The sequence below is a fragment of the Myodes glareolus genome, chromosome 10 (assembly GCF_982192425.1).
Source record: "Myodes glareolus chromosome 10, mMyoGla1.1, whole genome shotgun sequence".
NCBI lineage: Eukaryota > Metazoa > Chordata > Mammalia > Rodentia > Cricetidae > Myodes > Myodes glareolus.
The window spans coordinates 46,379,394-46,401,494 of NC_142035.1; the positions used below are offsets into that span (position 1 = coordinate 46,379,394).

At 46.9% G+C, this 22,101-nt stretch overlaps 1 protein-coding gene across 1 annotated transcript; it reads right to left on the reverse strand.

The window, feature by feature from the left end:
• Positions 1-224: 224 nt before the first annotated feature.
• Positions 225-16,853, reverse strand: Prnp (prion protein (Kanno blood group)). Its single transcript, XM_048455364.3, has 3 exons — positions 16,719-16,853; positions 14,373-14,471; positions 225-2,402 (listed from the first exon to the last, which is right to left on the reverse strand). Exon 3 carries the CDS (start codon positions 2,390-2,392, stop codon positions 1,625-1,627), a length of 768 nt encoding a protein of 255 aa, XP_048311321.1. The 5' UTR covers positions 2,393-2,402; positions 14,373-14,471; positions 16,719-16,853; the 3' UTR covers positions 225-1,624.
• Positions 16,854-22,101: the final 5,248 nt, after the last annotated feature.

Sequence of the window (22,101 nt, forward strand, 5' to 3'; positions counted from 1 at the left end):
CCAGGTGTGCCTTTGTGGCTCAGCAGGATTGAGTACAATGAGATATTTAATGGAAAATGAAAAGGCAGTGGAAATCAACTCTGGCCCACGACCAGAGGTAAGAACTGAGGCCCATCGGGGGCAGGTATGCAGAATTAGCCATCACTTGCCTTGTATGAGCCCCAAGTCCGCCTGGCAACAATCACAAGGCCCAGAAGCACGGAACAGAGACCAAACCCTGCAGGCACTTGTCATAGCTCCTATTTAATGTCAGTCAATGGCAAACATTTATAAACTTTCATGTGACAAAACAAGTACATGTACATGCAGAGTTACAAATATAGAAAATGTGAAGTACATGCAGATTTCAAAGACCAGCTTGGGGTCCACTTTGGATTCATTTACGGAACCGAGTGCACGATGAAAGCCTAAGGGCCACACAGTAAGCGTTTAGTGGAGTAGTGGACGGAATGGTCAGTGCGTTACAAACCTCAGGTGCATTAGGATGGGAGGGCTAAGCTTGTAGTTACACTTTATATATTGTACACAGGACACCCGCGGTGCAGGCCGATGCTATGGCAGGGTGTACATCTGCTAAGTGAAATACGGAGCAACTTAAGGAACAAGGTCTGCTGTACTTAGATGATGCTAACAGAATTTCTCTTTCCACTTTGAATGGAGCCTGCTTCTCTCATGTGCAACCTTGGATTGTCTCTTTGTTGTCCGATTCAAATACAAGTGCAGAAACTAAGGTATGGCCTAATTCTGGCTTTTGACAGTTATGAGACGGAAAGGAAGAAATGCAAGCGCCTTGACTTTGCGTTCTAAGCACCTCTCCCTTCACAGGAGGGCCACGCCCTTACAGTGCTGGATCTCCTCAGAGTCAAAATCTCCCGGGTCAATCCCAGCAAGGTTAAAAAAAAATCATTCTAGCTGGGCACTTGGAAGGCAGAGGCAGGCGGATCTCTATGAGTTCAGGGCCAGCCTGGTCTACAAAGCGAGTTCCAGGACAGCTAGAACTGTTACACAGAGAAACTCTGCCTCAAAAAAACAAAACAAAACAACAACAACAAAAATCATTCTACTTCCTAGGAAATGAACAAAGGTTTGCTTTCAATGTTAGTAGGGAATTTCTTTTTTTTTTTTTTCTCTCCATTGCCTTAATCAGTAGAGTTTGTTAGTAAAGAAGAGGGCCACTATGGATGCCTTAAGTATCCCAAATGGGGGCTGTTTCTTAGGGCACCATACCCCAACAGTGACTTCTTTGGTTGTAGAACCCTTCACCTATTTTAAAAGTTAGTGCATCTGTCACTGTGCACTCTGGGTAGAAGTCAGAGTTCACACCAGTATTTACTCACTAGACCCAAACAAAGCCCGGACGAGCCGGCCGTTATTTGCTGTTAGATTCTTATTGGCCTGCTGTTAGCACTGGCCCACGGTGGACTCAGTCAAAGGACTCCGGGGTGAATAGCATCCGGTCTACTGTACATTTCCCAGGTCCCATCAGTGCCAAGGGCATTAGCCTATGGGGGACAAAGAGAGAAGCAAGAATGAGACACCACCTCAATTAAAAGAGCTACAGGTGGATAACCCCTCCCCCAGCCGAGACCACAAGAAGGAGAAAGTACAAGCAGGGCGGCTTCCCTCATCCCACGATCAGGAAGATGAGGAAGGAAATGAGGAGGATCACAGGCGGTGATGAGAAGAGCAGCACGGCGCGGGAACTTCTCCCTTCGTAGTAGGCCTGGGACTCCTTCTGATACTGGGTGACGCACATCTGCTCCACCACGCGCTCCATCATCTTGACGTCGGTCTCCGTGAAGTTCTCCCCCTTGGTGGTAGTGGTGACTGTATGCTGCTTGATGGTGATGTTGACGCAATCATGCACGAAGTTGTTCTGGTTGTTGTACTGGTCCACCGGCCGGTAGTACACTTGGTTAGGGTACCGGTTCATGTTTTCACGGTAGTAGCGGTCCTCCCAGTCATTGCCGAAATGGATCATGGGCCTGCTCATGGCGCTCCCCAGCATGTAGCCACCCAGGCCCCCCACCACTGCCCCAGCCGCGGCAGCGCCTGCCACATGCTTCATGTTGGTTTTTGGCTTACTGGGCTTGTTCCACTGATTGTGGGTGCCACCTCCTTGACCCCAGCCGCCGCCATGGGGTTGACCCCAACCGCCACCGTGAGGCTGACCCCAACCACCACCGTGAGGCTGTCCCCAGCCACCGCCATGGGGCTGTCCCCAGGTACCACCACCCTGAGGTGGGTACCGGTTGCCTCCAGGGCTGCCCTGCCCAGGGTATCGGCTTCCACCAGTGTTCCACCCTCCAGGCTTTGGCCGCTTCTTGCAGAGACCCACATCAGTCCATGTGGTCACAAAGAATGCCAGCAGCCAGTAGCTGAGGTTCGCCATGACAGCTGATCTGCAAAAGGAAGAACAAAACATCATTGTCCATCACGCAGGCTGAAGCTGCTTGACATCTGTTGCAGAACAAATGTGTAATAGTCATGGCAGTAGCCCTCCTCCTGGCGGGGGGGAGGGGTTCCTTGATAGAATTTAGGAGAAAAACAACTGTAAACCAAAGATATACAACTCATTCTCTTAAGGCAAATTTGACAAGCATATTTCTCTATTCCTGAAAACAAGAATTGTCCCCAATTGGTGAACTATGTGTGATCTGGGGAAAAGCATTGCATGGTGGGTATGCCCTGGCTTTGAGCTTCTCTAGATTTGGAATTTGGAACCGGGTATGATCTTGTCGGAAGCCTGGCAGCTGGACTCGGAAGGCTGCTATCACGGACCCTGGGTCCTTTGTGTGTGTGCCTCTACACTGAGGGGGAACCTTTATCTACATATGTAGACCTCATTTCCCAGAATTCAAAAAGGAACCTGTGAGTACACCCATCCTGAGTAACCTAACCCCAGAAGGCCTGAGTCAGGGTCCAGTCAGGGGGGCTGAGTGGCTGCAGCAAGAACAAAGACTGAAGATAGCTGATTCAGTGTTTCCTCAGCGGTTGTAGAGGTAAGAAATTGGCTTCTCGAAAGCCAGGTGTGGGGTATGGGGCACGGGCGTGCAGTGTGGAGCATGGTGTAGTGTGTATGGGGCACAGGGCGTGCGGTGTGGGGTGCAGTGCAGTGTGTATGGGGCACAGGGTGTGCGATGTGGGGCGTGGCGCAGTGTGTATGGTGCACGGGGCGTGCGGTGTGGGGTGCAGTGCAGTGTGTATGGGGCACGAGGCGTGCGATGTGGGGCGTGGCGCAGTGTGTATGGGGCACGGGGCGTCCGGTGTGGGGTGTGGTGCAGTGTGTATGGGGCACAGGGCGTGCGGTGTGGGGCGTGGCGCAGTGCGAGGCTATCACCACAGTGCTTGTTAGGAAGAGGTTGAAACAGGACGACTGTGAGCTCTAGACAAGTCTGGGCTTTATAGCTCATGTCTCAAAAACCAAACCAGAGTCTCTCGCCTGTTGCCGTTCTCTCTGGGCTATGGCAATGCCTGGCACAGAGCAGGACACAACAGAGAGCTGCCCAGCGAAGGAATTAACATCCCGTGAGCACATCAAAGCCAAGAAGCTCCTCGAAGAATTCTCAGTTCAAGTTTACTAGAGACAGGAAGCATCTAGGACTTAGCAGGCTTGCTTGAGAATTCCTCATTCTCTCCATAGACAAGAGAGACAGATGGGCTGGGCTGCCGAGAGCTGCGTTTACAAGCGCAGCAGCTGATGAGTAAGTTTGAGTCCAGTATTAATACTTGGTTTTGTTTGATTTTTTGAGCTAGGATCTCACTCTGAAGCCTGGGTTTCTCTTTCTCTTGAACTCCTGGCAATCCTCCTGCCTTAACCTATTCAGTCCTGGGATCACAGAGCCATTACACTTAGCTTAGTATTAATACTTATGGGGTGATTGTTTTCTTCTGAGTTCTGGTACAGAAGGGCTAGGACAGTTTAGAAAACAACCAACGTGCCAAATAGCCCTGAGGGCAATTTACGACCCTCCACAGAATGCACCTTTATCATATATAACCTTCTTTCAGATTAAATTTCTCCTTCAACCTGGATGCCGAGATGAGATCCAAGACAGGGGCCGAAGACACAAGCTATTGCCACATCCTAGGTCAAACCACATGCCCTGTATGACAGTCAGCCATAAAACCTAGAAAGCCACGCGCAGTCACCCTCTGCTGAGTCCCGCGTTCTTGTCACTCAAAAGATTAGAGATTAGTTTTCAATTAAATTCTACGGCGTATAAGAGAAAAACCAGGAAATAAACAAGCTAACATTCTGTTCATATTTCTACTAAAACTATTGAGATGGGAAGTGCTGTACTGGTGATCATAAGTAAATCAAAACATTTAGAAACTACAAGTCAGACTAGAAGGGCTGAGGCCATACCAGCTGGAATTTCTGCAAGTTTCTTCTAGTGAGGGCCAGAGGGCAGGACACACTCCCACACCTCCAGCCCCCACCTTTCGGCCCTGCTTCCTGGTCCAGCCCATTTTCTCACGGCCCAGTCCTCGGCCTCCATGCTGCTCATGCTTCAGGGAGCCTCACTTCAGGTCTCCGTCTGCCCTGAACTTAGTGATAAACCTTATAATCCAGCACATGGGAGGCCGAGACAGGACGATTCAAAGGTCACTGTAAGGGTTGGGGAAGGAGCTCAGTGACAGAGAATTTGCTTAGCACGTGCGAGTCCTGGGGTCAAATCCCAGAACCTCAATCAATCATCATCAATCAATCAATCAATCAATCATCAATCAATCATAGCTCAGTCTAAAGGGTTTTTATATAAACCACTTCTTCGCTCATGCAGCTGAGGCAAGCCTCGCCATAAGTTCTTGAATTTTCTCTTTGTCACAGCACACACGAAGCTCCTCTCAGTTCTGTCTTTACAGGGAATCCTAAGCCCTTCAGCTTTTCACACCTTTCAACATGGCTATCTTAGCTGCTGGCTCCACCGCTGTTCATCTGAGCCCTACAGCCGTCCATCTGGCCTCCTTGTCTGCCCCCGATCCTGCCCCAGCGCCTATCTTGTGTTTTCCTTTTAATATACGGTCACATTGCACTGGTTCCCCCAAGAGGCATTCTTCCATATCTAGGCTAAAATACGAAGTCCTGGCCATGGTGGCTGGGAAATAACAGGACTTGGCTGCACTCCCTCCTCCCCACAGCCTACTTAAACCTGTTAGACACAAGAAGCACCCTGGGTTACACAAAGAAACATACGCACAAAGAGAAAGAAAAATTGCGTGGCAAGGCAATTTCTTTTGAAAAAAGCGTATGCCAGGACCGAGATGCAGCTACAGCAAGCACACGACGCAAGAAGCTGGCGTGGTTTGTATTTAAGGCAGGAGACTGTGCCTTTTCCTCACTGGCTGTGGTCCTACCTCACAGACTTTTCAGACAAGCTAGTTTTTTTTAAAATTTTTATTTATGTGTTTCTCTTGCATGTATATCTGTATGAGGGTGTCGAGTACCCCAGAACTGGAGTTGCAGACAGTTGTGAGATGCTAGCTTCACGGATGTTCATGTCTTTCATTAACTGTGGGAGTTTCCAGCGGCTAGCCCTTCAGGTATCGGCCCTTACTGTCTCCCTGAGGTACTCCCAGGAGACTTGGCCCCCATGTGATCTCAAGCTCTCCTTGGGGTTTTCAATCTCATTCCTCAGACTGAGTTTCCACTGTGTTCCAGTAGAAGAACAGTCAGTGCTCTCAGCCGCTGAGCCATCTCTCCAGCCCCCAGACAGGCTGGTTCAAAAAGAATCAGCACAAAGGAACCAAAAGAAAGGGAGGAAGGGCTGGCTGTCAGAGGCCATCAAGGTCTGGGGAGGTTGCATTTGTAGGGGGCTGGGGCTTTGTGTAAACAAAGGCTTTACCAGGTCGGGGAGATGAGATCTGTAAAAATGTCTTACAAGATGTGTGTGTGTGTGTGTGGGGGGGTGATTTTTGGAATACTGGCTCGCTACCTTTGACAGGAAGCAAATATTAAACCCCCAAAATGGGTCCCATCTCTAGGTCTTTGCTCCCTTGGCCTAGGTAGCTCCTTCCCCAGCTACTGACGAGACTCCCACTCTCAAATGGTGGAGGAGGGGCTCCTCATTCCACCTAGTATAGCACCTATTAGTATTCAGGCATCTGCACTGGCCTGCCCTTGGGGTCCTGACAGCATCCGTCCTCAGCTGCAGCCACTAAGAGCTCCTCCTATGCACATCCACTACAGTCGCTTTTCAAAGGTGGGCCTAACCCACTTCCTCTCTCTCTCTCTCTCTCTCTCTCTCTCTCTCTCTCTCCCTTTCTTTCTTCTTCTTTCCTCCTTCCCTCCCTCCCTCCCTCCCTCCTTCCTTCTTCCTTCCTTCCCTTTTTTTTTGCCACTCTTATCCCCAGGGACCAGTCTCTGTCCCTTCTCTCTCCTTTTCCAATAAACCTACGTGAGCCTTGTTGCATGGTGTGACTTCTCTTCGCGGCCTTTCTTAAATGACAACAGCATTCCTTCTCCTGTCTGCTTTTGCTGCTTCATTTCTTTCCAGAGTAAGTAATATATTTGACATATTAGTTATTGTGGCCATATTGTCCATTTTCTTCACCACGGGGCAGGTTCCTCCAGGGCAGAGTCCTGGCCCTGTTTACAGCAATGTCCCCAGACATTGCTGACCAATAACCATGCACACAGTAAACCTGAAGGAATGACTACGAAGACACCTTTACTGAAGCCTAACTTACAAGCAACTAGGAACAAGTACTTGCAACAGATGTTGAAGGAGAGCTGTATTTTAAAAACTTACAAAACATTCTTTACTACAAAAGGTCAGCTAATAATCTCACTGAACTAAGCAAACATTTATTTCGTATGCCAGCCACTGTGGTAGGCGCAGGCTGGCTGAAGATAGTGTTATATGATACAGACGGGGTGGGAGCCAGAGAAGGCTGCTGGGAATCAGGCTGAGTTGGGCTTTGCATGTGCTTCTTTACGGCTGTAAGGGAGCCAGCTAGGGGTGTGGCTCAGGGGAAGGGCGTCTGCCTGGACGGGCCCCAGTATCCATCTACTGCAGTGCAAAGAAAAAAAAGTTACAGTTCTGAGATCCAGAGAGACGCAGGAGTGGGAAATGACACCACCAGTGACTGGACACTGAGGAGAGGAACTGAGGGAGAAGGTGTGTAGAAGGGAGAGGCGGCAGCTAGGGTAGAGGTGGGTGGGGTAAAAGGGACACTGGCAGATCTGAGGACACCTGAGCCTGCAGCTGCAGTGCACAGGCAGGCAGGGGTCAGGTAACAGGGCAACCCACGCTAAAGGAGCAGACCTTGGGGACAGATCACACCCGCCGTTCTTGGTCTAACATTACTGCATCTCTTTCAGTCTCAAGACTGTCTTAAAAAGACAGCCAATGGCAGTTTTGCAACCCGCCCTCCCTTTGGATGATGGTTCTCTGGCAGCCCTAATGACAAGGCCCGTGAAAGGCCTGACCTGGGTCTGGAGGCATCATGAGCCACTGAAGGGTTTGGATTCTTTTTCAGAAAGAGCATTCATGAAGCAGGGACTGTGTGTACATGCGTACATGTCTAGGCATGTATGTGTAAATAAAGCGAGGAGGCTAAGTCTTAGGCCCCAGCACTACAAAAGATTGTTGGTTCAGCAGTAAGGAAGCTGAGGTAGAAGGGGGGTCATGTGATTCAGTGGGCAGCCTCTGCGGGGAGCATAGTTTCGGATAGAAATGGCAAGAGATCGAAAGAATCTATGTGGGACCCCAACTTCAAGACTAGGCAGCTACATGGGCAGGGCATGGAATGTGTTTCCAGTCTGGAGGGAGATGGATAAAAGGTTTGTTTTCGGCTACACTGTTGTCAAACAACACGTGGGCCAAGAGCTTCAAGCGTCAACAACTGGCGACATCAGTTGTGCTGCCCCCATACACACAGCAGGACATGAGGGCCACGGGCACATGCGCCTGGCCTATACTGTAGACTGATATTGGATAACATTGGAGAATCATAAAATATATCAAGACAGGATCATTTCAAAGTCAGAGAACAAGAAAAGCAATATTTAATCATGAAATTCCTTTACAGAATCATTTCTAAAAAAGGGACCTTATACAAGACCGAGGCAAGCTTAGATTTTAAATTCGAAGCACTCATTCTCCCAATAGGGCCACCCACGTGGGCAGTTCCTGGGCTAACCCCTAACCCTAACCCTAACCCTAACCCTAACCCTAACCCTAACCCTAACCCTAGCATTTGCCTAAATTAAAGCTCCAGCACTAGAAAGACTGCTGGTGTGTTAGGCTGCTGGGAATAGAGATTAGGTTTCTGAGTTCATGGCTGGTTGTGCTGTCCTCTAAGATATTTTAGTAAGTACTTCATAAAGGTCATTATCTATTTTCTCACTAAGAAGGACATGCCTAGAACAACAGCAATAGGAGTTTCCTTAACCTGATAAAACATTACAATAAAACCAGGAAACATAATCAATGATCTTTGAATACATTCCTTCTAAGATCAGAAGCAGATAAAAAATAAAATAAAGAAAAAAACCCCAAAACCAAACTTCCATTATTCAAGGTGTTCTCAATGTCATGTGTAAAGATGAAGGAACAGCAGGTGCAGGGACCACAGGAAAGAGTCAAACTGACATCGTTTGCAATTAACAGGATCACAGAGAAAACACAGAAGTAGGTAAGGGTACCGAAGGATAGGGTGCTGCATACCTTTAGTTACAGCACTCGGGAGGCAGAGGCAGGCAGATCTCTGTGAGTTCGAGGCCAGCCTGGTCTACAGAGTGAGTTTCAGGGCAGTCAGGGCTATACAGAGAAAGCCTGTTCTCAAAAACTAAACCAAATCAAGTTAAAACAAACAAATGAACAAAAATCCAATACTGGAATTCAGCAAGGGTTGCAGGATCCAGGATGCGTGTCTTACTTTTCTATTGCTGTGATAAAACACCATGGACAAGGCGGCTTACAGAAGGGAGGGTTTATCTGGTGCTAACATCTCCAGAGGGGTAGGAGTCTATTGCTCTAACGGGAGGGAGGCGGGGAGCAGGGCGGCAGGCAGGGAGGCATGGTACAACAACAGCAGGCAGAGAGGGAGGGAGAGAGGGAGGGAGGGGGGAGAAAAAGAGAGAAAATAGAGAGAGGAGAGAAAGAGGAAATAGAAAAGAGGAAAAAAGAGAGAGGAGAGAGGGAGAGAGGAGGAGGGGGAGAGGGAGAAAAAGAGAGAAAAGAGAGGAGAGAAAGGAGAGAGGAGAAAAAGATAGAGGAGAGAGAGAGAGAGAGAGAGGAAGAGAGAGAGAGAGAGAGAGAGAGAGAGAGAGAGAGAGAGAGAAAGCGCTAATTTAAAATGACAAGAATCTTTTGAAACCACACAGCCCATCCCACAGTGACATACTTTCTCCAGCAAGGCCACACCCCGCTAAGTCTTCCCAAAATGACTGAGATTTACAGGAATATCTCAAACTACCACAATGAGTATACAGAAACCAACATCATTTCTATACCAGTCATAATTAATTAGAAAAAAAGACATTCACAGAGCAAGCAAACTATAAAACATTTAGAAATGGCAAAACTAAACAGAAAGAGGTTTTATACGGAAGAAATTCAAAACTTTAATTCCAGGTCAAATTTTCTAAAGAGCTTAATAAACTCACGCCTTCAATCCCAGCATTCGGGAGGCAGAGGCGGGCGGAACTCTGTGCCTTCAAGACCAGCCTGGTCTACAGATCTAAGTGCCAGGACAGGCTCTAAAGCTACACAGAGAAACCCTGTCTTGAAAAACCAATCAATCAAATGAATAAATAAACTCACATGGAAAAGAGACATGTCTGTTAACCACAAAGCCAACAATAAAGGAAGAACCAAGGGGAGAATATGGCACACCAGACTTAAATTACACTATAAAGCCATTAAAAAAAACCCTCATAAATCCATTAAAATTCAGAAACAGACCAACAGGCTAAAGTTCAAATATGGAAACATGATCGGGGAGTTCAGCCAATCACATTCTGTTCGTGGGGCGTGTCGCCCTAAGGCAAAAATTTACCTATAAACCTGGTGGGTGAAAGCCCCCACCCTCTCTCTCTCCCTCTCGACCTGGCCTGGATCCAGCGTTCCAGACGGGTGGGACTCTGTGTAAGTTTTTCCTTCTGTTTTATTAAAGCTGTATCTTTTGTAAGATAGTCTGGGGACTTTTCATTACCGATCGCCCTGCGACATCAGAAGCATGCATACATTCTGTAACAGGGACTTGATTTGATATGCCAGTGGGCACCACAAACCAACAAGGAAGGAAGGTTTGATGCTTCTGGGAAACTGGAGAAAAACAGAAATGGATGCCTAATCCCATGTGCAAAAGTAGACTCTAGACAGACCGAAGACCTAATGTGAGCGAGGCTGATGCTGGCCGCTGTTATCCAGCTCCCAGGAACTTAGACTGCCAAGCTTCAGGCCAGTCTGATGTCGTGGAACCCACTGCTAAACAGTGAAGCATCCAATAGGCCATGGCAGTGGATAGTTTTCCAAAATGCAAATAGACAATAAGCAACTGAGAAAAGGTTCAATATCACTGTCTGTCAGAGAAGTGCAAATTAAAATTAAAGAGATTCCATTTCATCCAAGCCAGAATGTCTATCATTAAGAAAACAAAGAGTCTGGTTTGTAGAGATGGCTCACCTGTTAAGAGCACTGATTGGTTACCTTTCCAAAGGACCCAGGTTCAGCTCCCAATACCTATATGGCAGCTCACAGCCCTCTGTAACTCCGTTTTCAGGGATCCAGAGTCCTCCTCTGACCTCCACAGGCACCAGATAAACAAGTGGCACACAGACATACAGTCAGGCAAAACATCACACATGTAAAATAATTCTACTGAGTGGTAGTGGTGCACGCCTTTAATCCTAGCACGCGGCAGGCAGAGGCAGGTGGGTCTCTGTGAGTTCAAGGCCAGCCTGGTCTACAGAATGACACCCGGACAGCCAAGGCTGTTATACAGTGAAACCTGTCTCAAAAAAGAAAAAAAAAAGAGAGAAAAAAAGAAAAAAACAAATAACAAATGCTGACAAGGATGAGGAGAAAAGGGAATTTTTACACATTGCTGATAGGACTATAGATTAGACCTCACTATGGAAATTGATATGAAGGTCTCATAGAAAACTAAATCTAGATCTATCATGTGACCTAGCTAAGCCAAAGGATTCCAAGTCAGCATGCCAGAGACAGCTGCACGTTGATGTTTGCTATAGCATAATTTACTAAATAAAGCTAAGCTATGGAACCAACTGGAGAAGTCTATCAACAGAGGTGGGGAAAAAAAGAAAATGGGACTTTATTCAGCCATAATGAAAGCAAAATCATGCCATCTGGAGGAAAATGGATGCAACCAGAGATTATCATTTTAAGTGAATTAAGTCAGACAAATGTTGCACATTTTTTCTCACATGGAGACCTGAAATGGCTGCTGGGCGTCTTCACTGTTCTCCACCTTATTTTGGGGTATATGTGTGTGTGAGGGCTCTCACTGAACCAGAGGTTCACTACCTCAGCTAAGCTGGCTGACCTGTGAGCTCTCAAGAGTCGCTTGTCTCTGCCTCCCAGTGCTGGTCTCTAAGACTGTGCAGCTGTGCCCAGCTTCTTACGTGGGTGCTGGGGAACTGAACGCAGGTCCTCATGCTTGTGTGGCAAGTACTTAAATAAATGAGCCATCTCACCAGTTCCATCACTGTCCCTTGTAAGCAAGGAGCTTTACTGCCAAGAGCAAACAGCTGCATATTTCTCTCTGACTCTAATTTACTGTAAAGACCACATTTGGGAATAATAAAAGAATTCAGAAGAAAGCGAGAAAGCCTGTCTGTTTCTTAGTTCTGAGCTAGCATCCGATCTCTCAACCATCAGAGAATGCCAAGTCTGCTCTGTTCCTCGATTGTTCTGGGAGCCTACAGAGCTATGATTTCCTATGTGAACACTGTGGAGAAGCACCTGGAAAGGCCTGTGGTTGGGGGCTGTGGGCTGAGGATAAGTGAGCTCACGAGAATGGCAGTCTCTGCAATCTGCCACAACTAAAGACACGGTGGGATTAACATTCCTTTCACAATGGCATTGAGAAACTCAAAATATCCGGGGTTCATCCTCAAACAGCATACTTACTGATGAAAGCTGTACGGTTTTGCTGAGATATTAAAAAAAAGACTAGAAAAAGCAAAAAGACATGTATTAATGGAATTTGAAAATCAATATAAAAAGATATTCCAATTATATATAAATAACTCAGCGTCAACATGATTTTATCTAACTCAGAGGACCTTTAAGAAGCATGTTGCAGTGACACTGAGAAGTGCGCACAGCCTGGTTGGTGTCCCATGAATGCAATCCCTGTGGCTGAAAGGTGGAGGCAGAAGGATCAGGCACTCAAGACCAGCCTTGCTTACAGTGAGTCGGAGGCCGGACTGCGCTGCATGAGGCAGACTCAGTCTTCCCTGCCTGCCTATCTAAAAAGGATCAGACAGAGTTTAATGCCAAGCACGTGCCTGGTACACATGTAAGACTCTGAATCTGGTTCCTAGCACTGAAAACAAAACAAACAAACAAAAATAAAAAACACCAAAAAATAAAAAGCCCTAAAAATTGAAGGAATGATCCTGTGGGAAGAGAATTCAGAGCACACCTGGCAGGGCATGTCTTAGAATGCAAAACTACATAGACATCGGAAGAGCAACACATACAGCTACAGAACGAGAGACAGGGAGGGAGGGAGAGAGAACAAAAGGTCCACAGTTCTCTCAGTTATTCTGTTCCCACGATGCATGGCACTGGGGGCAGAGCTGCTAAGAATCTGTCCCAGGGATGTAACAGTTCAAGATGCTCCTGCTGAGATCCACAAGCACTGACCAGTTTCTGCAGTCTGCTAAGGCAGTGCTCTGAGACTCAGAACACATACAACTTGAAGCTTAGTCAGTTGAACTATGAAGCAGAGAGGATCACACACACACACACACACACACACACACACACACACATATACACGAACAGGTGCACAGACATATACACACACACCAATAATACAGACACAATATTCACACACACACAAATACACACACAGACCCACAGACTAATACACAGACACAATACTCACACACACACACAAATACACACACAGACTAATACACAGACACAATATTCACACACACACACATACACAAATACACACACAGACCCACACCCACAGACCCCCCCCCACACTGGTGCTTCTCCTCCCCCACTCCATCCCTGGGGAAAAATTCCTGTCTCTCTTGTGCTTGGTAGAATTAATTCATATTAATTCATTTCTCATCACTTAAGGTCACTAGTTCTTAAGGAACTGGATCAAGCTATGTTAAGAGGATGGAAAACATTTAAGTGGTTTTAATTGGTATCTTAAGGTCATCTCTGGAACAGACAGGTTAAGGGGTCCCTAAGCTTGTTCATCATCAGAACTACTTAAAGAACTTTTGAAAAAAAAAATCCACCAGAAACCCTCCCAGGACAGTCTGGAAGTATTTAATGATGGTACCTGAGAGGTTGGAAAAGTCTACCATGGAGCCTGCCGCCTACCCGCCCTTGTTCCCCTGCCAAGCTATGTCACCAGGGGCACAACATGTACACTTATTCTGCTTTCTGTCAAGAGCATGCAGCTCCCTCGAAGAACCACACAGCTCTGAGGCAGCAAAGAGCAGGATATCCTGCAACCACAAGGACGGCTTAACAGCGGGACTAAGAGCTGGTGCACGCACTATCCATTTGTGCATTCTCTTATAACACTACATTAGATATGATGTATTTTTAAAGCATTTATTATGCAGCAGCACACAGAGACCTTGTGCACACAGAGAACAGAATGGGAAGTTAAAACCAGCCTTCAGAAAACCCAGCTGGGTGTGGTGGCTGGTGATTGGCCCCGATTCCCAACAGGAGTGCAAGGTCGCATATAGGGAGTTCCAGGTCAGCCCAGACTGATGAAACCCTGCCTCAAAACAAGCAAAACCAACCAACCAACAAACAAAAACCCAAACCAAGAACAAAAAACAAAACAAAAAAAAAAAAAAAGAAAAAAACCCAAACAAAAACAAAAACAAAATGAAAAAACTTCACCTTCTTACTTGGTTGAGATTTGGCATAGAAATGTATATCTGTTACTATTATTTTTTAAATGTTTGCAGTCCCCTGCCTGGCACTATCCTAGAGAAAGCTGTGGCCTGTGTCCCCTGGAATCAAGCTGATTTTACGAGACATCAGTGCACAGCAAGGTATAAGCCCCACATCACATTACGAGGTGGCTCTGGAGGAAGTGCGGTGCTTAGACTTTTCTGGCCCATGTCCCAGACAGCTGGTGATTTTCAAGTCCTCCTGCAAGTCCAAGATTGGCAGGGCACTTACAATCAGCTGTGGCTTTCCGAAACTGGACTGGTACCTCTCGGAAGGCAGAGTGCTTCAGGTCAGTTGAAATTGTTCGGTTTTGAAATATATTCAGGAGTCCTTCCAAACACACAAAAAAGGTAAAATTAGAATGGATAAACAAACCTAAGAACTGAAATACAATCTAATCTAATATACAAATGACTAAACCACTAATAAATACAGTCACATAAAATGGAGCAGTATTTGAAAATGGAAATAAGATCAGCTCAGATAAATTCCCACAACCATACGTGACATGGTCTGTGTCATTTTAGAAACTAAAAACAAAAACAAAAACAAAAACAAAAACAAAAAACTATCCATGGGTTCAGTCCCCAGTATTTCAGGAAAAGAATCCTGGGAACTGCTTTGTTTTTTCCGAACAAGCCAGTGGACATCTACAAACATAAAGTCAAGATCACACATATTTTCTGAGCCCTTTCGTTCCTGTTCTTTTTCTGGGGGTTTCTCATGCATAGGGCATGGGTCCAAGGAGAGGCTAGGTCTCCTAACCCATGCTTTGACTCTGTTTCCCCCAGTGATACCTGGAGTCAGGATCCCTAAGGAAGAGTGTTCAGGATCCCTAAGGTTCCTTCCCCAAACCTGTCATGGTTTTCTTAGCTGTTGAGCTGTTCAACATTTAGACCGATTCTCAGTGGGTTCTAATTTTAAGTCAGTCACTGCTTAGCATATGGCTCCCCGAGCCCTTTGTTCTATTACAGGTAAATTGCAGAAGTAGGGTTTCTGGGTCACAGCTCACCACTAATATTACCTCACCAGATTGTTCCCTGCAGGGTGCAGGGGCTCATGCCTGTACCCCTGAAGCGCCAGGGAGGGCAGCCACAAATCTGAGGACTGCCTGGTCCACACAGCAAATTCCAGGCCAGCCAAGCTATATTGAGAGCCTGTTATGAACTCACAAGGACGCAAACACTCCAAACTAACCAATGAATCAATCAAACAAACAAACAAAAAAAAAGCCCTTACTGATTTACAATATCCTCAGCTAAGTGTGAATAACATTCAACATCAAGTGTTACACAGACTGTTAATCTTTGCAAGAAATACCAGACCGTAGGTAGCATTTTCTCCTTTCCAAGAATGAATGAAAGGGGCTGGAGAGCTGGCTCAGCAATTAAAAGTAGCTCTTCCAGAGGACCTGGATTTGGTTCCGAGTGCCCACGTGGTACTGGCTCATGACCATCCATAACTCCTGTTTCAGGGCCTCCAACGCCCTCTTCAGACTTCCACAGAACCAGGCACACCCATGCATATGTGGATGCGGAACCCTCATACACATACAAACTTAAATCTTAAAAAAAAAAAAAAGATGAACGAAAGGAACCCCAGAAAATGCCAAGTCATAAAGTTGGTTGTAACGCCATCTTTCTTGCCCTTGGTGGCAAGAATTCACCACCTGAATGTGGTGGTTTCAGGCAACCTGAGTTATGGTTGCTGTTGCATTGTTTTTGTCTATTTAGTAGATGTAAAAACAACAAACAAACTTGATTTAATTTGCATCTTACTCAGAAAAATGATTCATCGTTTAGTCCCTGTTATAAATAGTATGGAAAGCTTGTGTCAGATACAAATAAAAACACAAATCACCTCTTAGCTTTCTATTTCCTTCCCCTCGTTGAAGCTCTCGGGGGTGTGTGTGCGTAGGTAAAATAGTTCCTTCATTAAACAGTTAAATTTTCCAGATGTCTGATATTTTAATTCAAAACCGTGGCTCCTGTTTGTTATATAATTAGATCTGTACAAGTCTTTAATCCCATCCTACCAGTTCTCTTAATGAAATGGGGAATTAAGCACATGGGCAACTGTCATTAAACCATGATATTCAAAGTAAATATCCAAAGAAAATAAGACAGCCATATAAACGCCAAGGTAAGACAGTGAAACCCGAGGTAGAGCAATGAAACCGCACGGCGTTGGGTATGGGACTGAGAGATGCTGAGGACGGACGAGACCACGGTGGAACTACTGAATAAAATTATGCTCGCTGTAGATATTACAAAGAGAGAAGAAAACAGCAAACGACAGTCAAAAGATGCCACCCCATCCCCCTCGGAGCGAAGCTGGGCAGTGAACCGGGAACGGGAGGAAGGGCTGGCTCCTGGCCTCTCCTGGGATACAGTCCCTCCAGGAGACGCGCAGCAGCGGGTGCGCGGTCACCTCTCTGCCAGGCTCTGCCTTCTTAAGCCTGAGGCCTCAGCGTCCCGAGAGCCGGAGCAAGCCGGGCTCGGCTCTGGGAAGGTCGAGGGCTCACTGTGGCCTGGCGCTAGCACTCCTTCCCGAAGCCAAGCTTCAGAAGCCGCTTACCTGCCACCGACGCGAGCGTGAACCCGATGTGCCTACTCGGTCTGCTGCTTCGACGCCGCGGGGGAGCGGGGCGGGGCTGGGAATCAGGAGGACTAGCAGGGCGGGGCCGGGCTGGGTGGGGCTTGCGAGCGTGCCCACCAATGGCTGTGCCCGCTTCTCCCTCGGGGAATGAGTCATCATCACTCCGGACTGGCTTAGATGCTTGTCTCTGTTTAAACCGCCCCCAGGTGTCATCACTCCCTGACGTCGCTCACCGACTATAAAAAATCATCTTTAATGGAAGACTGGTCCAGAACCCAATGCTCCCGTTACATAATGGGGAAGGTGAGAAAATGGAAGGTTACCTAACGGAGGGAGAAAGTAATCGCTGGAACTTTGGCAGCAAGAGATTGCCGAAGAGGAAGATTTTTGAGCTCAATATTTAGGCATCCCCCCCCCCATCTATAAAAATTAGAGGCCTAGAAAGTGCCTTGGCCATTGCCTGTTGGTTTATTCTGTTCCTTCCTTCTTCTTTCCTTTATTCTTTTTCTTCTCTCTCTCTCTCCTTTTTTTCTTTGTCTTTGGAGACAGACTCTGTAGCCCAAGTTGGCTTGGACTGCCTACTAATTAGTCCAAGCTGACCTGAAACTCAAAGCAACGCTCCTGCCCCAGCCTTCTGAGTGCTGGATTATAGGATGCGCTAGTGTGCCCAGCTCATCTGCACTTTCTGTGTTTGTTTTGTCCAAAGAGAAAACTTCAGCAACCCCTTCTGCACGTGTCCTGAAGCAGGTTAGAGGAAACAATATTTTCCTCTATATTCAAGATGCTTGCTGAGAAGATTACAAGATGTTTACAGATGAAGCCTGTAATCCCAGCTATTCAGGAAGCCCAGGCAGGAGACGCTGGGCAACTTAATGAGACCTTGTCAAAAAGAGGCAGGGGGTAGCTGGGGAGCTGGTTCAGTTCCCAAGCATGAGGACCCGAGTTTGGACCCTAAGAACTCCTGGAGATTCATTGGGGAAGACATCTGATCTTGCCTTCTGACCTCCACACACAGGTTCACATGCACCCTCCTGTACACGTGCACACAGTCCCATTCACATGTTGCACGCTCCCATGGCACATACATGAATTGCTGCTAATACTGGAACAGGAGGGGCCATAAACCTCGGGGAAAACAGATCATTCTACCCCCGTAGTGATGCTGAAGACCATTGACAACCACAAAATTGGGCTGGGATTAAGTATTGTGTCTGGCATCAGGATCCCGGAGGACATGGTGGTAAGGGAGTGTAGGAGCCAGGAGAATTACAGTTGTTATAAAGTAGTTCTGTCCATCCACCCCCGCACCCCATGTGCGTCTGTGTGCATGTGGGTAGGCTCTTAATGGTCGAGGGAAATGAGAGGGCTGGAAACATAGCCTTTGGCTGAGTTGATTCAATTACAGTGAAACTAGAGTTCAGCTGGTTAGAAACGGCAGCGCTGGTGGCTGCTTGACATTTAGTCTGTCAAGTGAATACTTTGACCATCCCTCAGATCCTTGCTTTCTTGCCTCAGAGGATGCTCACTGTGAAGACACCTGCTTGCCTGTTCTGGATCAGGGCGAACATATCTTTGAACTTCTCTAAGGCCTTCCGCTTGCTGTCAGGAGAGCAGGGGAGAGTTGGGAGTGGGTGGCCAGGTTAGGTTAGGTTAAGTAAGGGACCAGCACACCCCCCCCCTCCAGGGACTCTGAAAGGCTTGGTTAGAAGATATCAAAACTCAGCATTTTCTTCAAATGAATCAAATATCTACTGACTGACTGCTCTCTACCCATCAGGATGCGTCCTAAAAGGCTTTTTGGATGGGGGATTAGAAATGAAAAGGGATTGGCTGCTAAGCAGCCTGCCTGGTTATTATTGCTGTGCAGAAATGGGCTTGGTGGGGGTAAGCCTGTCAACCAAGCATTTGAGAAGTCTCTGCTGGGAGCAAGGGCATGTTTTAAAATTGACATGTGACTGGTGAGTTCACTGCAAGGCTGGCAGGAGCTGGACATCCTTCTGCTGTTTGGAAGGGAAAGAGTGGGTACCTGGTGGAGGGAGACCTCCAGCCTGTCCTAAGGCAGAAGCCTGCACCAGTGCTAAACACATTCCAGGCACCAGGCCTTTTGGGATAGAATCTCGGGGAAGGAGCAACTTGCCTGAATGTGGATTGTCACACCTATGGCTCAAAGCATGCATTGGAAACCTTCCGCCTTCTCAGAAATGACCAGATAGCACGATTTGACCCTAATGTACAGGCGATGTAAGATGGTGTTACAGTTTGAATGTGTCTCCTTCAGATGTCACCAGTGGGATGTTATTATGAGGCGGGGTCTTTATGTAGAGTCTCCTGGCCTTCATTAATCCCCTCCTTCCACTTGTAAAAGAAGTTTTGCGCATAGCTTTACGGTTTGGATGTAAAATGCTGCACCGGCTCTTAGTACGGGCACTTGTTTCCAGGGCACAGTGCTGTTCTAGGGGTTAGAGATGCTGTTCTAGGGGTTACAGAGCCTTTGGGATATGACCCCTAACTGGTGGATGTAGGTGACTTGGGTAGATCCTGAAGACTTCTCTTCTGCTGCTGCTGCTGATCCGTCATACATGCTGGATGTCATGAGCACGGTCATGCCTTCCATGCTGTGACGATGACCTGAGACCTCCCTACAACCTGAGCTTCCTACTTTAAGTGTTTCTGGCAAGAACTACATCAGAACAATAACATACTTGACTTGTTCCACATTTTGCCTTGGTGCAGGACCCAGTGCTCTCCTCCTCCCCCCCCCCCCCCCCCCCGAGAATACAGGAGTAAGCGCCAACTTGAAAGGAGACAGCTGGTGTCATTGCTCACCAGCCCTGCTGGGATCTTGACCTTGGACTCTCTACCCTCCATCACTGTGAAAATAAGTGTCTGGTTTTTTATAAATTATCAAGCCTGTGGTCCTCTGCTGTCGTATCAGAAGTGGACTAAGTCAGATGGTTCCCGTGACTCCTGATGTGGAGAATTTGGTGTTATTGCCACAAAGTCTGGAAGTTTTGGAGGGTGGAGGTGAAGAAATGATGCAGTGTGTGGTTTAATTCTTTGGTTAGGATGTCCAGACGGTGTGAATTTAGGGCTAGAGAACACTGATGACAAGGCACAGAAACTGCCTCAGCCTGGCGCAAAGAACACACAGCTTATTATGAAGCACTGGAGGACAGCTGACCGAGGGGACAGCCCAGCCTTCCGGGCAGTGTTTGACCAGCTGCCCCTCTCACCTCCTCCTTCAGTCATCTGTATAACAAAAGTTATGCAGGTCCGATAAGGACATTAGAAAATATAGACAGGAATAAAAAATATTCATGGTGGGATTAGAGGGATGGATCAGTGGTTACAAGCGCTGATTGCTTCCTCTTGCAGACATCCTGGGTTCGATTCCTAGCATCTATGTGGTAGCTCACAAACCTCTGAAACTCCCTATCTGGGGAATCTGATGCTTTCTCTTGGCCTCTATGGGAACCAGACATGCATATGGTACACAGACATACGTTCAGGTGTGAGGCCGGAAAAGATTCCATTTTCATGCTGGAACCTTGTGGGACTTCGAACTTCACCTCCACCCCTGAGGAAAGTCGGGGATCGCTAGTCCCCCTTTAGGGGAAGTATTAGCTAACGAAAAAACAAAACAAGGTACACAAAACTGCTGACAAGATGCTGACCACCTAACGTTCCCTATCAGCTGAGTAATGATGGATTAATCAGATAGAATTCCAAACAGCCCCTGCAGTTAGCAAAGGGTCAGTAGATGCTATCTGTATGCTATCTGTTAGATAACTGTTGCTATCACCCCCAGGCAATGACAGCCTATCAGAGAATAACAGCTAGACTTTACCTAACCCTTAGCCAATTATGATATAGATATAGATATAGATATAGATATAGATATAGTATTTTGAGACCGTAATCTTGTGACTGAGTTTTGGTTTTTGTCTCTAGACACCCCTTACAACAATAGGTGGGGTCATTCTCCATTTGCTGTGCCAGACTATGAGGCAGAGGACCCGTGCTAGTCCGTACATGATAAATAAATCCTGACTTTTGCATTCGGAAGTGTGTATGGTTGTCTTCTTGGGGGGGCGTGTCTCAGGACTTAGGCACAACATAGGCAAATACCCATACACATGAAATTAAAAAAAAACATTTTAAAAATATTTCTGGGTTTTCTTCCTCTCATCTTTTCTGCCCTTAGCCAGGTATAGTTCTGAGTTTTGAACTAGTCTCTCCCCCAGATAACAGTATCTTCTGAGATGCTGTTTTAATGGTTTTAGTGTATTCTTGTAGGTGCCTGGAACGCATATTCCTACAGCTAGACACCTCACCAGGAGGCAAAGGCTTGAAAGGCTGGAAAAGTTTCTTAGCGTTGAGATCAAGACGCCAACATGGTCGAATCAGTACGCGTTTCTACAGAAAGGCCCTTGGAGTCTCTGCCGTGCCTTACAGTCACTTCCTAATCGCTGTCAGTTGGATACCTGGAGATGCTGTTTGTTCATTGAACACTTGAAGGTCTTTCAGTTGGTATAAGGTCAACTGTGAAATTCCAGCCTGTTCAAAGAGCTTCGAGAGGCAGAGTGCTGAGGAAACATTCTGACTCCGAGACACAGGACGTGGTGATTGTGTGCCGATCTCCTGGTCACTCGGTCTCCGTTTCCCGTCTCTCTTACTTGGATACTCATCTAAGTGATTATCAGGGTTGAGTTTATATCCTGTGTTACATGAGTGCTACCATATCTACTGCAAACAAGCTGGGGAGTATGTGAAATTCTCCCCTTTTTTCTGATGTGTGTGTGTGCACGCGCATGCATGCATGTGTGTCTCCCCATGCATGCACGTGTGCAGGCCAGAGGTTGACAAAGGGATGTCTTCCTCAATCACGCCTCACCTTGTTTTTTGAGATAGGGTCTCTCACTGAACATGAGCCCACAACTGCAGCTAGGCTTGCTGGCCAGTGAGCCTCAGGACTCACCTGTCTCTACCCATGAGCTAGGGTCACAGCCTCGGTGTCTATGGGAGACAGAAGACTGTCTTTGATGGACACTGTTCTCTAAGTAGCAGGATTGCCTCCTGTCCTGAGCACAGGTGACGCCTGTCTTCATTTTAGATCAAGTTAATCAGGAAGTACGTGACGGCCCCTTTTGCCAGATGAATTTAGGTTAAACTTTGTGATAAATGGTGCTGTCAAGTTGCAAGACTAATTACTAAAAAGAAACGCAACGTCCAGCATCTTTAGGAATACAAAAAAGACAACATTCCTCCTGTCTGTTCACTTCCTTAGCAGATTGCCTGTGGTGTCCATCACATTCTGGTGGAATGCTTATTCAATAATAAAGCTCTTTTCCTTTTCTTTTCC

What these genes read in the sequence shown, in the direction of transcription:
- Prnp (XM_048455364.3), bottom strand. Translation starts at nt 2,392, where the DNA reads ATGGCGAACCTCAGCTACTGGCTGCTGGCATTCTTTGTGACCACATGG.